General features: G+C 50.0%; 3 protein-coding genes across 5 annotated transcripts; 1 reads left to right on the top strand and 2 right to left on the bottom strand.

The window, feature by feature from the left end:
• The first annotated feature begins 113 nt into the window (after nucleotides 1-113).
• On the top strand, nucleotides 114-3,229 carry LOC131124845 (slit homolog 1 protein). Of its 2 annotated transcripts, XM_058065710.1 has the most exons (7): nucleotides 114-346; nucleotides 807-902; nucleotides 981-1,172; nucleotides 1,245-1,340; nucleotides 1,406-1,443; nucleotides 1,523-1,585; nucleotides 1,649-1,845. In XM_058065710.1, the coding sequence occupies exons 1-7, from the start codon at nucleotides 116-118 to the stop codon at nucleotides 1,695-1,697; spliced, it is 765 nt and encodes a 254-aa protein (XP_057921693.1). In that variant the 5' UTR covers nucleotides 114-115; the 3' UTR covers nucleotides 1,698-1,845. The 2 variants fall into 2 exon arrangements, with proteins under 2 accessions (XP_057921693.1, XP_057921691.1); XM_058065708.1 differs by having other exon boundaries at nucleotides 1,406-1,585; nucleotides 1,649-3,229.
• A 405-nt stretch (nucleotides 3,230-3,634) lies between these two features.
• On the bottom strand, nucleotides 3,635-6,176 carry LOC131124849 (sodium/hydrogen exchanger 9B2). The gene is made up of 13 exons (XM_058065730.1): nucleotides 6,071-6,176; nucleotides 5,885-5,969; nucleotides 5,645-5,815; nucleotides 5,418-5,560; nucleotides 5,223-5,350; nucleotides 5,066-5,147; nucleotides 4,896-4,989; nucleotides 4,631-4,737; nucleotides 4,403-4,552; nucleotides 4,231-4,339; nucleotides 4,028-4,164; nucleotides 3,782-3,956; nucleotides 3,635-3,711 (listed from the first exon to the last, which is right to left on the bottom strand). The coding sequence occupies exons 2-13, from the start codon at nucleotides 5,967-5,969 to the stop codon at nucleotides 3,635-3,637; spliced, it is 1,458 nt and encodes a 485-aa protein (XP_057921713.1). The 5' UTR covers nucleotides 6,071-6,176.
• A 164-nt stretch (nucleotides 6,177-6,340) lies between these two features.
• On the bottom strand, nucleotides 6,341-15,798 carry corin (corin, serine peptidase). Of its 2 annotated transcripts, XM_058065696.1 has the most exons (24): nucleotides 15,677-15,798; nucleotides 15,258-15,393; nucleotides 14,608-14,895; nucleotides 14,429-14,540; nucleotides 14,256-14,360; nucleotides 13,999-14,186; nucleotides 13,340-13,453; nucleotides 13,153-13,260; nucleotides 12,974-13,084; nucleotides 12,787-12,909; nucleotides 12,643-12,711; nucleotides 12,342-12,573; nucleotides 12,126-12,268; nucleotides 11,953-12,060; nucleotides 10,183-10,296; nucleotides 10,000-10,110; nucleotides 9,802-9,925; nucleotides 9,581-9,709; nucleotides 9,461-9,510; nucleotides 9,210-9,390; nucleotides 8,978-9,140; nucleotides 8,796-8,904; nucleotides 8,596-8,729; nucleotides 6,343-7,011 (listed from the first exon to the last, which is right to left on the bottom strand). In XM_058065696.1, exons 2-24 carry the CDS (start codon nucleotides 15,376-15,378, stop codon nucleotides 6,817-6,819), a joined length of 3,132 nt encoding a protein of 1,043 aa, XP_057921679.1. In that variant the 5' UTR covers nucleotides 15,379-15,393; nucleotides 15,677-15,798; the 3' UTR covers nucleotides 6,343-6,816. The 2 variants fall into 2 exon arrangements, with proteins under 2 accessions (XP_057921678.1, XP_057921679.1); XM_058065695.1 differs by having other exon boundaries at nucleotides 6,341-7,011; nucleotides 12,342-12,711.
• Nucleotides 15,799-15,927: the final 129 nt, after the last annotated feature.

The following is a 15,927-nucleotide window of genomic DNA, read 5'->3' as shown; positions in this document are numbered from 1 at the left end:
CACTTTCAATGTGTGTGTGTGTGTGTTCAGATGTTGCTATAATAAACTACACTTGGCTTCTTGAAATGGATGAGCTTGCAGTTGACACTTTTGTCAGTAAAGAGGCGGGACAACAATGTATCAGCTAGCACACTTCCTGTGTGAGCAGTTGTCAGTGAAAGTGCATTCATATGTTGAGCGTCACAGCATGAACCTCTTCGTCTTCACGGTCCTTGGGTCTGGCATTGCCGTGGTTGCCGCCATGGATGGTTGCCACAGCGACAGAGACAAGGACCACCGACCACGGCTCAACTGTACGGCGGTTGGCTTAAGTCACGTTCCCGCAGATCTCGATCCCATGACCAAGGTAATCTTTTCCACTAGACCACTGCGTTTGTCAGGATATGCGATGGCTGTTTTGTTACTTTTGTTGTTGGTTTCAAAACAAGTGATGGATTGACAAGCGTGGTTTAAAAAAAACAAGTATTAAGAAGTGATGGGTTGACAGGCAGGATAGAGCCTGAACAAGATGTTCTAGAAAAAACTGAAGATGTTTTTGTTGTTTGAGTGACACATCAGTGACAAGCACATGCTTCCTGTTTTGTTTCTTTCGGCTTTTTCCTGATTACTGAGTCGCCACAGCGGATCCTTTTTGATCTGCATAGTGATTTGGCTTGAGCCCGTTATATTCTGAATGCCCTTCCTGACAAATACCGATGATACTTACTAGTGGAGATTAGAACCTTGGGCATCCGCTCCAAAGTCCAGAACGGCAACCACTACACCACAGCTGGCTCACAAAGCACATGTTTCCTGCTTGTTTTTAGGTTTTCTTGTTTCCAAGGAACTTGATCTCCAGCCTGTCCTGGGAAACCTTCCACACCTTCAGTGAGGTCTACGAGATTGACCTGACGTCCAACCAGGTCTTTTGGGTTGCCATGACAGATCACATGACCCTTCCTCCCCCACATCCCACTTAAGTCCATTTTGTTTCTGTTCAGATTCCTCAAGTGACACCAGGCGTCGGGCCGCTTCTCCAGCACCTCGCTGTCCTGCGACTGGGACACAACCGTCTCACATCTCTGTTGGGCATGTCCTTCTCCGCCTGCCCCGCCTTGACAGAACTCTTTCTGGACAACAACGCCATTGAGTCTCTTCATGGCGATACTTTCATAGGACTTGGCAACCTGAAGGTTAGCATTTTAGCACTGAGCACGTGTGTCTGCATGTGCATACTTCCTCCAATAACGTGTCCTTCCATACAGATCCTGGACCTATCGGCCAATCACATCAGCGTTCTTCCACCCCTCTTGCTGTACCCTCTTGTCGCCATAGTAACGCTATACCTGGAAAACAACAAGGTGGGAGAAGAACAACACAATTCCAAAATGTGATCTGTGAATGTGATGCTGCATTTACTCCTCAGATCAGCGTGCTTCCAGATGATTGGTTCAGCCAGAAGGAGTGGGTTCCCTACCTCTACCTGTCAGCCAATCCATGGGCGTGTTTCTGCACACTAACTTATCTCCACACGTACCTGCAGGACTACAGCAGCAACTTCTACGTCCGCAACAGCACGCACATTGAGGTCAATGCTAATCGTTTGGTGAGTCTGCATGTGACCTCTGATGGCAGGAAGTGGTAACTCACACCCATTTTTGCCTCTCAGGTGTGTGACTCACCTCAGCGGTTCAAAGGTCATGCGCTCATCCGTCTAGAACTGTTCGACTTGTGCTCACCTCTGACCCTGTTACAAAGCACCACCCCCCCATCACTTACCCACCCCCCAACTACCAAGGAGGGGCACGGGTCGAGGGCAGGTGGCAGAGGCGATGGACCTGTCTTTTGGCATCCTCTGCCGACAAGTCAGAGTACGTCACTTCCATTCCACCGTCCCACAACGCCACGAGTGTCCATGGCCCCCACAAGCACCGAGGTCATAGAGGTCACCGAGGTCACCGAGGTCACATGGACCCAGTGGCAGGATCAAGATAGCAGCAGACACCGCCGTCATGTCAGCGCCACCGGTGTGTTTTGCCTGTGGCTGTTTGCAGGCAGCGTGTTGTTGTGCTCAGTGGCGGGTGTGTCCACGTTCATGACTCTAGCGAGAGTTGTCATCTGGTACGGGGGGGCATACAAGTCACTTAGAGCCACGTTGGCACTGAGGAGAGGGGCCCAGCCACTGAGGCTGTTCAGCAGTACGGCAAGACCAGAAAGTGGCACAATGGCGGTTTATCGTTCAGTACTCTTCGTCTCCCGTGAGAGGGGTGAAGCAGCAGAAAGGCAAGAAGGCGAGTGCGAGGAACCGAACACGGGAAGGGTGGTGTATAGGACGACCTTACAACGGGCACTTGGGCGCCACACGGAGGGGGCTGGGTTGAGGGAACGCTTAAGCATGATTCTTCGTCAGGAGCGGGAGGGCCCTAGCGGAGGCAGGGAGGAGCAAGATTGGGTGGTGGGGGTCTGGCAGGTGTCACCCGAGGACAGCAATAGCAGCTGGGGAGTGTGGCTTTCACAGCACTTACCCAGCATGCCTTGGCAAGTGCCCACACCCCCTGAGTAATGTTAGTGCTCTACTTCCTACTGGGAACTCACTTGTTGGCTTATGCTAATGCTTCCAAAATCCCAGATTATTTTCACACTTCCTGTTTAAGATGTCACATGATTTAGCTTCATTATCTGAGGAAATTAAATAGAAACAACTTAAAATTTGAAAATTGAAATCACTATCTCATATGCATATGACTCCTAGCTAACATTTTATTTTGACACATATTCACACATTAAACGTTCAAAATTATTTTCAAGCTTTCTTCTTTAACATTTATTGTTTTGTTTTTACTTTTAGGATCATTTTGGTTTCTGTGTGTGGACATTTAAATTATCCAAATTAGCTGTATACAAATGTCAAATTAAAATATGTGGCTTCCTTCAAACAATGATTTGATCGTTTTGTCCCTCTTTAGTGCTGAAAAATGTTGTCTTTGAAACTGAACCTTTCACCAAAACAAGACCAAATTCATAACGTCTAATTTATTATTTTTGTTTGTCCAAAGAATGTGTATGCTTACTTCGAGCTAGCGCTAGCTGCTAGCTGCTACCTGCGTGTTTTAATCAGCACAGTGACGCTTCTTCTTGTGCGTAAAACCTCTAGTTGGTAAAATTTTATGTCGATGTCAGCTTGGTAATGAGGAAACGTCGAGTCTTTTTAAAAAAAAATAACTTTACCTGATGTCGCGTTGTGACTTCTTTCCAATATGGCGGACCCAGTCGCCATTAAAGTCGCTAGCGTCACACCGCTGTGGCGAACTTTGGCCACGCCCCTTGCGTGTAGCAGGCGCATGTCCATCAAAGTTATTTGTATGACGTCATCGTTTTAATTACGGTATTTTTAAGAACATTCAATAAATTTAGTAATGGTTTAATGTGTATGTGACCCATTCATTGAAATAATAACAATCAAAAAATGTATTTAAATACATTCGATGTTTTTTTTTTTGCATGTTTGTCACACTTTAATATTTCACCTTTTCACACAGGGCTATGTAGAGGCAAACACGTTTTCACAACACTGTATTTAAAAAGTTGTAAAGTTTTTGGAACACTTGAATGAAAAATATCAACAGGAAGAGAACTTAAAGACAGCAGCATCACATCACAGCCTGCTTTCACAGATCACGGGGTCTTGACTTTGACAACCCTGAGTTGTGGCTCCGCCCCCTGCCTCAGACCCTAGCAGAGGATAAAACGTCACTTGACTGCTCAGTAAAAAAAAAAGGTAAAAAAGTCATGCTGCACTGACCTTTGACCTGCTGGGTCAGTAGACGTGGCCCTGCCAGGCCAATTCCCAGCGCCCCGATGGGGGCCGTGATCAAGATGGCTAACACGGCTAATGTTAGTACATCCAAACCAAACTGGATTTTGACCTCATCGCCCTCATCCCTCGCTGTGTCCAACGCCTTGGAGCCAATGGCAGCCTGTTTACGCACACGCACATGTTTGGGTTTCCCGCCTCACCCGAGCTTTCTGGTGTTTCTGGTGTAAGCACCTGCACAGTGGCTTTAGGAAGCCAAGCGATGGCGATGAACAGCCTCTCTTTCAGCACGAAGCCGGCGCCATGCACCAACACAAATGTGGCAAGCAGTCGAAGCAGCAGACCAATACCGATCACAGCCACGCCCAAACCTGCGGCCAACCACAGTGCGAGTTAGTGAACGGCCGCTGCCGCTCATGCAACTTTGTGCTTCTCACCTACGGTGTTGATGCTGAGCGTCGCTATGGTGATCTCAGCTCCAATCAGGCCAAAGAGAAGGGGCTGGAACACATCCCAACACCTCGCCAACATGGCCGCCACTGCTGCCTGCAGGGACACACCATGTAAACACAAAGGCCACACTCAGGAGGAGCGACAACGCTCCGCTACCTTCTCAGCGCCCCAACCCACAGCCGCCAGGAAGGCTAGAACCAGCGTGCACAGACCGCCTGCACCAGAGGATCCGATCACATGGGTGAAGAAGACAGAGAAGATGGAGAACGCCAACAAGAGGAAAGTCCTAGTCAGAACCAGGTCCTCCTACACAAACAGATATTGAGCCTGTGACCAATGAGGCTTGTTAGCTCTGTCAGAACCACAAATAGAACCACAATCCACCTGATCCACGCTCGGGAATAAACACAAGAACATGCCCACTAGCAGACCCGACACGATCCCTCCTACCACCTCCAGAAGACCCTTCAGGACGTTCATCCATGTGGACCCTGCAAAGCACACAAAGACCACATGGGGGCCTGGCCTGGCCTGGCCTGGCCTGGCCTGGCCTGGCCTGGCCTGGCCTGGCCTGGCCTGGCCTGGCCTGGCCTGGCCTGGCCTGGCCTGGCCTGGCCTGGCCTGGCGACAACTGAACACAAAGCCCAACCTGTGGAGAAGGCCACGCCCAGACAGGTGGAGAAGCCTGTGATGGCCAAAATGTCATCAAAACTACCAGCGGCCATCAGAAGGGTTGGGATGCCCTGCAGAACCACATTAGAACATCAGCAGAAAAAGGAGGAGGAGACGAAGAAGAAAAAGAACAGAATATGAGTTTACCTTCTCGGTTCCATAACCTTCTTTTTGGAGCAGTAACATGGATGGAACCACCACAGCTGGAGACACAGCAGCCAAAACAAACCTACACACACACACACACACACACATGGGTCACATGTGTGCCTGAACCAAAATAAGAGCTACACACCACACTCACCCCAGTAGGAAGCCCCATTCCCAAGGCAGCTCCAACAGGAAGTGAGAAACCACGGCAACAAGACACGCTTCCAGCACACATGGCCCAACAGCCACACGCACGCACACAGCCTTCAGACGGCGTAGCGCCTGCACGACATGGACCGCATCATTAGAACCACATCACAATATCCGTGTGTGTGCACTCATATGGTACCGAAGGGTCTAGACCCAGACCAGCACGGGCCAGAATGACAGACAATGCCATGTTCCTTAAAGCTGCAGACCAATGAGCGTCCACATAGACGGCATCCGTCACGTACGGAACGTTCCTCAGGACCAGGCCCGCCAGCAGCATGCCTGTGAAAATACACAACAGATGCATATTCGGGTCCCTAATGTCAGGTTGGCACGGCTGCAAGTGGACTCTTATTGGGGAAGTACCAAGTAGAGGCGGGAGAGGGGGGAGGCGGGGCAAGCGCACCAATCCAAGCAGTCTTCCTCCCAACACGGCACTGATGAAAATGATGATGATGCCAAACACTTTTCCTCCTGGCAAACACTCACTTCCTGTTACTGCCCACAGCGCTCCGAACAGCAACGCCAACATGCATGCTGTACACACACACACATCAATACACAATACTTATTGATAACCTATTAGCAGACATCTATTGATTGAACCTTTGGTGATAAGTAGGTTAAGAAGTCCACGCGGTCGAGGACATTTGTCCTTTAGATGGATGAAGGACACACAGCAGGAAGACATCTGCACATGCACACAAACATGTGTTAGATGAGGGCGTCACACAAACAAATGATCCCTTGATTGTATGTGTGTGTATGTGTGTGTGTGTGCGCGCACCTCACCGTGTCATGGGCGCCGTCTCGCTCTTCCCTGGTCGCCGTCGCCAATGCAGCGATCGCTCTGGACCGTCCTGACCTTTACTATCGCCCAATGCGCCACGAACCAGTGTGTGACTTGGAAGTATACACAATAAAGTGTTGCACTTTGTCCCCACGTTGTGTTTGTGTGCATTCCTTCCTTGTTTTCTCTCCATCCATCTCTCTTATTGTCGGCCTTGAATAAACATTCATTGAAACACACACACACACACACACACACACACACAATGCAGGTGTGTGTACTTTTATTGTTGTGCCAAAACATTCCAGTTGATTTCTTATATTGACCTTCAAGATAACAAACCAGGAAGTGACATCTGAGGAGGGCCAAGTGTGTGCGTGCGTGTGTACCATAGAAGCGTGACGCCCAAAAACGGATACAAAAATACTCTTGGAAAAACAAATTCCAAACAACGAACACTCGGAATGTTGTGGATGGGAAGGAATGGACACGGAATAATCATTCAAAGTTAACCTATTAGGAAGGGATGTAAGATCTTCTACTCTTATTTTGGCCACTCATGCGCAGCCAGTGCTAAGCTAGTTAATCTTGCAATGCACCAGAACACAGATGATGTTGATGGACTGAACATTCATCATCATCATCATCATCATCATTCCAGTGCGGCTACAAGAAGGTGTTAACTTTATAACAGCTAGCGTGAAGAGGAAACAGTATGGACATCAGTGTGTGACATCACTTCCTCCCGTCAGTCGGACAGGTAAGTCCGCATGAAGATCTGCTGCTGGATCCAGGGCGTGAAGTGGCTCACGTTGCTGTACACTCCTGGTCCGAGCACTTTACTGAAGCACACGCTGCCCCATGATGTCAGGCCAAAAAGCGTCCAGCGGCCCGCTGCCCCCACCGCCTGTTCCTCGCACACCAGAGGACCACCGCTGTCCCCCTGCACAAACATGGCCATCAATCATCATCATTGAACAAGTACAAAATGTTGGACTTTGCTAAGCCAACAGCCTAGAACCTAGGAATTAGAACTATTACACCCTAAACCAGGGGTCTCAAACTCAGTTTACTTGGGGGCCACTGGAGCTACGGTCTGGGCGAGACTGGGCTGCATCAGGTTTTCCAAACAATAATAATAAAAATAAAATGATAAAACATTCCACTGTTCTCAAATATCTTAATTTTTATTTTTCTGCACAAAATAAGAAGAAAAATAAATAAACAAATCAAGAATAAAGAAAATCAATCAATCAGTAATAAATAAATATAATAATAATAATAAAACGACAAATAATAAAAACTTAAGAAAGCACATATAGTTGGTGGGTAGACAAATGATTTTTTTCATATTAAAATGAACAAAGCATTATTAGAGCCCTGTAGACATGACAAAACACGACTATAGTCACATTTATACTCTTTTTATTTACAACATATTGCGCAACGGCAGGGTCTTGAGACACATGCTAACTCGCAAACTAGAGAGCTAGCGACCTAAACGGTAGCCTTCAAGTTATTTCCTTTCAACTTAAATAGCCAAAAACATACCACTTCCACACAGATAGGGAGGATAACTATTAACAGTTATTTAACCTTTAACATGAAAATTAATCAAACGTAATATTTTTTTTCTGGACCACTTCCACACGGATAGGGAGGTTAACTATTAACAGTTATTTAACCTTTAACATGAAAATTAATCAAACGTAATAATTTTTTCTGGGTACATGATACCATACAGCATCCATGTCAAACTTGCGCGGGCCGCACTAACATTAAACTTTCATATCAAGGCGGGGGCCTCAAACTAGTGTCCTGCGGGCCACATTTGGCCCGCGGGCCGCGTGTTTGAGACCCCTGCCCTAAACCCAATGATCTAGAATTTTAAACCTATAGGCTTCAGACCTAGACCTTCCAGCCGAGGGTCTATGGTTAACAACCTAAAACCAAGAGCTAGCAGCCTATAAGATCCAGGAAGAAAGCCTTAGAACCTAGCGCCTGCAAGCTAAACCCCCTCAACCCTGCACCCTCAGGCTGCGTTTCAATTCGTGCACTTACACACACACTTAATATTTAGAGTGAATAAGTGCGTTCACACTGACATGTAGGGCAAAATGCAGTGCACGGTCAGAAGCCGGATGTTGCACTAAATGGTCCAAATGGAGAGTGCACACCCTAAATTGAAAAAAAGAAAGCAAATAAATATTGTGATTGTCATTTCTGGTAAGTGTTATAATGACAGTGATGGATTTGGAACCGCACTATGTTGTCAAAACTCACACACTCATGAACTAAGTACACTTACTGAACCGTAAGTACGGACATGCGTGAATTAAAACACAGCCTATGACTTAAAACCTATTAAACCCTGGAACCTAGACTTAGAAATCTATTAGACCGTAGGACTTTGAGTGGGTTGCAAAAAAAATTTAGTGGGGTTGGCATCTATATATAGGACGCACTTGCTCACAGTGCAACAAAACGAAAACAACACATGCACAGTAAGTTAGTGTTGAGCGGTTACCATGCAGGAGTCGACAGTCCCTGCCTCGTAGCCGGCACAAAGCATCCTGGGAGTTATGGTCTTCATGTCAAAGTAGGACTGGCACTGCGAGACGGAAATGATGCGAACTTGTCCCTCCTGCAGCTTGAAGGGCACTGTGGAGGAGGAGGAAGCAGTGTGCCTCACACAGGAAATGGACAGCAAAACGGACGGAGACTTACTTCTGTTGCCCATGTGACCCCAGCCTGTGATGTAGCAGTACGAGTCTGGGGTGGGAATCTGCCCGGGACGAGGCAGACACACCGGCCGGACCCACGGCGTCTCATCCACCTGTCGATGACGGCAAACATGCCATGATGGCGCATCTGAACCAAAATGCGCACGTGTTTTAGGGCTCGCTCACCTCCGCGTCCAACTCCACTACGCTGATATCGAAGTCCACTACGGCGCGGTTGTAACGTGGGTGAACCGTAATGGCACGCACACCGCGGCTCTGGCTGTGCATGCCCGGATGATCCAGGTTGTTAAGACCCAGGACCACATTCCACAGGTGGGCCTTCTCCCTCCTGGACTCGTGCACACACACACACAATGAGAAGCTGACCCTTTATGAAGGCCACACATGAGCGTCTCACCCTTCAAAACAGTGAGCCACCGTCAAGGCCCACTTCTTTCCGATGAGGACGCATCCACACACGTGTCCGCTCTGGCCGCTTTGCAACGAACACTGCCAAGGCCACGCCCCCTGTCGTGACACGCGGCCACCCAGAATCCTCTTCTGCCTGTAGGGAAGCATGGCCGGGCGCAGGCCGCACTCTGTGGAGACAAGAAACAGGAAGTCAAGTCGAGCAAAACGTCCTCGCTAGACGAAGGATGCTGTGTTTACCGTCTCTGATGCAGACGAGTGAAACTCTCCTCCCCGAATGACACGAGTGACTGCGGGACACAAACATGGAAGACGGTCAACAGCCAGTGTGAGGTTTAGCTTTAGCAATTAGCTCCCTACCTTCTCTTCTCGAGTCGCGCCTGCAGGGCTAACCCTTTCTTCTCCTTCCACTCGGGATGAACGTGTAACCAACGACGACGACCCAGAAGGTCTGTATGGTCAGTAACCATGGAAACGGAGGCGGGAACCCTGAAGGAAGACAACGTGTGTCATGGGTTGCATGTCACCGCTGTGTGTGTGTGTGTGTGTGTGTGTGTGTGTGTGTGCGCTACTGACCTTACCCTAGTCCCAGCTGGTCACAGGTCAGTTTGCTGAGCTGTGGGTTCCACTCGTCAGCGCATACGTGATAGTGGGCCGCCGTCCTCAACACGGTCACAACAGAACCGGACGACTCGCTCAGAGACACTGAAAAGGACACAAACAACACACAATCACATTTGACCTCTGTGTGTGTGTGTGTGTGTGTGTGTTTAGGTTACCGCAGTTCCACTCGTCTGAGGCGTCACTACAGTGTTTCTTTCCATCGCACCACAAAGTTCTGTGCACGCACTCGTGATTGTTGCATGCCATCTCGTTATCTCCACATGACGCTAGCAGGGAACAAACAAGTATGTGATGCTATGTGCCGCGATATTACAAGGACATAAGTGGAAGACACTCACAGCAGTTTGCCTCATCAGCCAGCAGGGGGCAGTCTGGGAAACCATCGCATATCATGCTGGTCTTGATGCACGTGGCACTTCCGGGACACTCCCACAGAGCGCGCTCAGAGCAACCTGCTGGACAAATGTCACATCATCACAAAACATTCATTCATTTTCTACCGCTTTTTCCTCACGAGGGAGCCTATCCCAGCTGTCTTTGAGCGAGAGGCGGGGTACAACCTTGACTGGAGGCCAGCCAATCACAGGGCACATATAGACAAACAACCATTCACACTCACATTCATACCTATGGACAATTTGGAGTGGCTAATTAACCTAGCATGTTTTTGGAATGTGGGAGGAAAACCGGAGTACCCGGAGAAAACCCACGCATGGCCAAGGGTGGAATTGAACCCTGGTCTCCTAGCTGTGAGGTCTGCGCGCTAACCACTCCATCACTGCGCCACCATCACATTCATTCATTTTCTACCGCTTTTTCCTCATGAGGGTCGCGGGGGTGCTGGAGCCTATCCCAGCTGTCTTCGGGCGAGAGGCGGGGTACACCCTGGACTGGTGGCCAGCCAATCACAGGGCACATATAGACAAACAACCATTCACACTCACATTCATAATTTGGAGTCGCCAATTAACCTAGCATGTTTTTGGAATGTGGGAGGAAACCGGAGTACCCGGAGAAAACCCACGCATGGCCGAGGGTGGAATTGAACCCTGGTCTTCTACCTGTGAGGTCTGCGCACTAACCACTTGCTGCCGCGCTGCCATCACAAAACATTCATTCATTCATTTTCTACCGCTTTTTCCTCACGAGGGTCGTGGGGGTTGCTGGAGCCTATCACAGCTGTCTTAGGGCGAGAGGCGGGGTACACCCTGGACTGATGGCCAGCCAATCACAGGGCACATATAGACAAACAACCATTCACACTCACATTCATACCTATGGACAATTTGGAGTGGCTAATTAACCTAGCATGTTTTTGGAATGTGGGAGGAAACCGGAGTACCTGGAAAAAACCCACGCATGTCCGAGGGTGGATTTGAACCCTGGTCTCCTAGCTGTGAGGTCTGCACGCTAACCACTCGATCGCTGCGCCGCCATCACAAAACATTCATTCATTCATTTTCTACCGCTTTTTCCTCACAAGGGTCGCGGGGGGTACTGGAGCCTATCTTAGGGCGAGAGGCGGGGTACACCCTGAACTAGTGGCCAGCCAATCACAGGGCACATATAGACAAACAACCATTCACACTCACGTTCATAATTTGGAGTGGCTAATTAACCTAGCATGTTTTTGGAATGTGGGAGGAAACCGGAGTACCTGGAAAAAACCCACACATGGCCGAGGGTGGAATTGAACTCTGGTCTTTTAACCGTTGAGGTCTGCACGCTAACCATTCATCCGCCGCGGCGCCATCACAAAACATTCATTCATTTTCTACCGCTTTTTCCTCACAAGGGTCGCAGGGGTGCTGGAGCCTATCCCAGCTGTCTTTGGGCGAGAGGCGGGGTACACCCTGGACTGGTGGCCAGCCAATCACAGGGCACATATAGACAAACAACCATTCACACTCACATTCATAATTTGGAGTCGCCAATTAACCTAGCATGTTTTTGGAATGTGGGAGGAAACCGGAGTACCCGGAAAAAACCCACGCATGGCCGAGGGTGGAATTGAACCCTGGTCTTCTAGCTGTGAGGTCTGCGCGATACCACTCTTCTACCGCGCCACCATCACAAAACATGTTATGAGATTTTAACTTTGCGCTCACCGCAGTGGTCTTCGTCGCTGCGGTCGTCGCAGTCAGCGAGGCCGTCACAGCGTTTGCTGGCGAGGACGCATCGACCGGAACGACACTTGAAGTGACTCGGTGAGCACTCTGTTAAGCGGAGAGGAAGTGAACAGATCAGATGGATTGGAAGATTTGCACACGCTCACACGCACCGTCCACGCCGGCTTCGGGCAGCAGGCACGCCAAGTCTTGGCCCTCTTCGGGAAACTGCGTGCAGTCCGAGTCGTCGGGCCACTGCAGTCCCACAATGCCGAGCACCGACTCACATTTCTCCTTCGCGGTGCGACAAAGAGACCTGCGGTGAGGAGTTGGACGGTGATCGGTCACATCGTCGAGGTGGTTCACGTCCACATCCACGTTGCACTCACCTGCAAGGCGGGACCCTCTGCAGGGTCAGTGGGTCACACTTTGGTACGAGCAACGTGCACGCGTAGAACATGAGGTACTGGTAACATCCCGTTTGGACCAAGGCAGGAAACAACGACGACTCCCAGGACACGGAGCTCTCCCTCTGGGACACGTGACCCAGGAAGTTTGGGAAGCGGGTCAGGTTGTAGGGGAGATTCATGCACAGCTCTAAGCTGATTGGCTCACAGCCAGCTGACGTGACAAGAGGGCAAGGAGTCAAACACACCGAGCGTCCACTCGGACAGATGGTCAAGAACTTACTGCAGTTGTTGCTGTCTTCACAGGAAGTGGACGTGCAGCCGGGCTGGCCTGGGCTGCAAGCGGCGTGAGCTGGAACACATCAAGGAGGACTCAAGCAGACTTGTTGACAGACTGAGACGACTTGTTACCAGACAGATGTCTCACTCTGGTCTCGGCTGCAGTGCTCTTCATCGCTGCCGTCTTTGCAGTCATCCTCACCGTCGCAGCGGAAAGCAGACGGGACGCACTGACCGTTCCTGCACTCCCAAAGACCCTGACTGCGACACGCTGCACACAAAACACAGGTGAGCGTCACTTGAACGCTACATGGACCGTCACCATAGTAACTCACAGCAGTTAAGCTCATCACTCTTGTCAAGACAATCGTGGTCGCCGTCGCACAACCAATCCCTGGACACGCAGCGGCCGTCGCCACATTGATGCTCCCGTAACACGTCGCACACTGACAAACAGAAGCGACATCAAACAATGAGCAGGAAGTATGTTAGCCGAATGCGTGTGCGCTCTCACCACAATCAAGTTCGTCACTGAGGTCGCCGCAGTCGTCGTAGCCGTCGCACAACAGAGTAGGCGGCAGGCAGCGGCCCGTCAGGCACTGAAACTGCGCATCTGAACAGACTGGAAACTTGTCGTCAATATATTGCCATGACGACCACAACCCTCCTATGTGTGTGTGTGTGTGTGTGTGTGCGTTCACCGCAATGTGTCTCATCGCTCCAGTCGTCACAGTCATTGTAGCCATTACACACCAGTTTCTGGGGAACACAAAGTCCCGTTGCGCACAGGAAGGCGTCCTCGCCGCCACATGCCGCTGTCCGCCAATCAGAGAGCATCACATGATACAGTAAACCTCGGATATATCGGACTCGGATATATCGGAAATTCGCTCACAACGGACAGATAAAAAAGAACCGATTTTTCTGTAATGCATTTCCAATAAAAATTCATTGCATATATCGTATTTTTTATAACGGATTTCGCCTATTTCGGACAAAATCTCCAGTCCCGTTCCAATGCATTTCCATTAAATTTCCCTCGCATATATCGGATGGCCGCATCGTGGCGCTCCGGATCGTGACAGGCCGCTATACGACGTCATTTGCAGCGTTTGCAGCGTTGCCTGCGCGTCCAGGTACATTGGAAACATAGTCAAGGAAGTTCCTTTTTATAACGGATAAAATCCCATTTACGCATATACCGGATATAAGTCCGATATATGCGTAAAACGGACATTTTCCGGTATACGCATATAACGGATTTCGCTTATATCGGACAAAACCAGTGGGAACAATTGAATCCGATATATCCGAGGTTTACTATCACCAAATCACAAACATCAACATGCGAAGCACTCACATGGTTTGCCCGTAGCCTGTTTTGGCGTGTAGCAGGCGGGGGTTGCGGGGCTCGCCGTGGTCGCGGCCGTGTCACTGAACTGTGAGCAGCGCAGGAAGTCAGGCCAGGAGGCATTGAACATCTGGAGGACGGGCTCGCAACCTTCTCTGGCCGCCTCGCAGAACGAGGCACATGGCAGTACCACTGCCCTGCATCATGTGACCATTCACACGTGAACGATAAGGAAAATATCGCATGTCGGCGTGTTCGGCTCTCACCTGTGATGTGTGCTGTTGTCATGGAAACACTGTGGCAGTGCCAGCGAGCAGCCAAACAACATGATGTGTTTGTAGCAAGACAGTCTACTCAAGTAGCTGAAGAACCTGGGACACGTCAGCTTCATCACTTCCTGTGAGATCCTCCAGAAAAAAAAAAAAAAAAACATGCCTACCTTAGCAACATGTCCACCTCTGAGCTCTTCACCACGGCGGCGGCGGAGGACAGCCATGTTTGATTGTAGGCCAACATGTGACACTGAGGCTCCGCCATCAGCTGACAACCACCTAAACGTATGACAACACAGTACTAGCAAGCGTGTCTTCATGAGTGAAACAAAAATGGCGGGATCACCTGTTTCAGGTGTCGACGTCAACCAGGTGCTGCTCAGTGTGGTGACAGACGTCAACCAATCAGGGGCCGCTGTGATTGGCTGAGTGGGAGGGACCTGAGACGAGCGCAGTGAGGCGACGGTGGCGGTCGCAGGCTTGAGGTCACCGAAGTCGTGGGGGGAGCTCGTTAAGTTGGCAAGTCGGGAGGGGGGCGGGCTTGTGCTGTTGCCATGGTAATAGAGGGCTCTGTCAGCGATGGGCTCAGGGGAGGGAAGGCGGCCGGAATCGGAGACACAGCCGCCAATCACACCTAAGGAAACAGAAAACAGACTTGAAAAACACTTGTCCCGAAATAGCTTGATGGGTGTGCACGCGATGACAATGTTGAGGGACTGCACATCTATGAATAGTGTCAGAGGATCCGGTTACCACGGCGACCCCCCCCCACCCCCATCCCCACCACACAGTTTCATCTGCTCCCATTACTCTTCTGCACCCTCCACTATTTAAGTCAGAAAAAAAAAAGTTTCTAAAGCCACACAAATATTTAACATTCCTTAATTGTCAACCTGATTGGTTGACACTCGTTGCCATGACAACCACACCACACAACACACACACACACTTTTTTTGTGTCTGTAAGGTCACGCAGAGGTCAGGTGTGTGTCGTACCTGTGAGGGAGAGCACGATCATCACACCGCCCAGCAGGATAAGGACAGGAAGTAGGACGTAGACGAAGGGTCTCAGAGGACAGGAGGACGGTGTCTTGTGAGGACACGCCTCCTCGCCCATCCCGCTCGCGGATGCCTGAGGGACGGACACACGTGCATTAATGAAGGCTCTGTGAAGCTCCGCCCCCGTATGGACGCTGGTCCGGTGGTTGGAAACTTCTCGACTTTTACCTCGGCTCTGTCTAGATTCACAACGGAAGTAGTGACGTCGGTAACGTGCTAAGCGTCACGTGCAACAATTAGTAACAAAACGACTGTCGACATTGATTTTTTTTTTTTTTTGGGGGGGGGGGGGGGGGTGTTTGAGCTACCGAGCGATCGTGGCTTCCACGTGGGCGCGTAAACGTGAATAGACTTACCGTGTTAGTTCCCGCGATTAAGGTGACACGCGGGCACGACCACTGTGACCACGTAACACGCCGCTGAGCGCCAAACCATCCTTCTGTCCGTCACCGGAGAGCGCCAGCTAATGAAGAGCTGCAGACCCCGCCCCCTTTCTCTCTCTCTCTCTCTACGTGTAGCTCAACCACTCGGTCACGTGACCAGTTTAAACCATCATACAAACTGTGGTATATTATTATTGTTGTGTTTCCATGAGTGGTTTAAGTGT

This window comes from Doryrhamphus excisus, chromosome 3 (genome assembly GCF_030265055.1).
Source record: "Doryrhamphus excisus isolate RoL2022-K1 chromosome 3, RoL_Dexc_1.0, whole genome shotgun sequence".
Lineage (NCBI taxonomy): Eukaryota > Metazoa > Chordata > Actinopteri > Syngnathiformes > Syngnathidae > Doryrhamphus > Doryrhamphus excisus.
This window is presented reverse-complemented; position numbering and strand designations above follow the sequence as displayed.

What these genes read in the sequence shown, in the direction of transcription:
- LOC131124845 (XM_058065708.1), top strand. Translation starts at nt 116, where the DNA reads ATGTATCAGCTAGCACACTTCCTGTGTGAGCAGTTGTCAGTGAAAGTG. An exon ending in TTGACCTGACGTCCAACCAG is followed by an intron (nt 903 to 980) that starts GTCTTTTGGGTT and finishes GTTTCTGTTCAG; the next exon opens with ATTCCTCAAGTGACACCAGG. An exon ending in TAGGACTTGGCAACCTGAAG is followed by an intron (nt 1,173 to 1,244) that starts GTTAGCATTTTA and finishes CCTTCCATACAG; the next exon opens with ATCCTGGACCTATCGGCCAA.
- LOC131124849 (XM_058065730.1), bottom strand. Translation starts at nt 5,969, where the DNA reads ATGTCTTCCTGCTGTGTGTCCTTCATCCATCTAAAGGACAAATGTCCT. An exon ending in CCCTCTCCCGCCTCTACTTG is followed by an intron (nt 5,561 to 5,644) that starts GTACTTCCCCAA and finishes GTATTTTCACAG; the next exon opens with GCATGCTGCTGGCGGGCCTG. An exon ending in TATTCCCGAGCGTGGATCAG is followed by an intron (nt 4,553 to 4,630) that starts GTGGATTGTGGT and finishes CTGTTTGTGTAG; the next exon opens with GAGGACCTGGTTCTGACTAG.
- corin (XM_058065695.1), bottom strand. Translation starts at nt 15,378, where the DNA reads ATGGGCGAGGAGGCGTGTCCTCACAAGACACCGTCCTCCTGTCCTCTG. An exon ending in ACTCGTCTGCATCAGAGACG is followed by an intron (nt 9,391 to 9,460) that starts GTAAACACAGCA and finishes TTGTCTCCACAG; the next exon opens with AGTGCGGCCTGCGCCCGGCC. An exon ending in GGGTCACATGGGCAACAGAA is followed by an intron (nt 8,730 to 8,795) that starts GTAAGTCTCCGT and finishes CCTCCTCCACAG; the next exon opens with TGCCCTTCAAGCTGCAGGAG.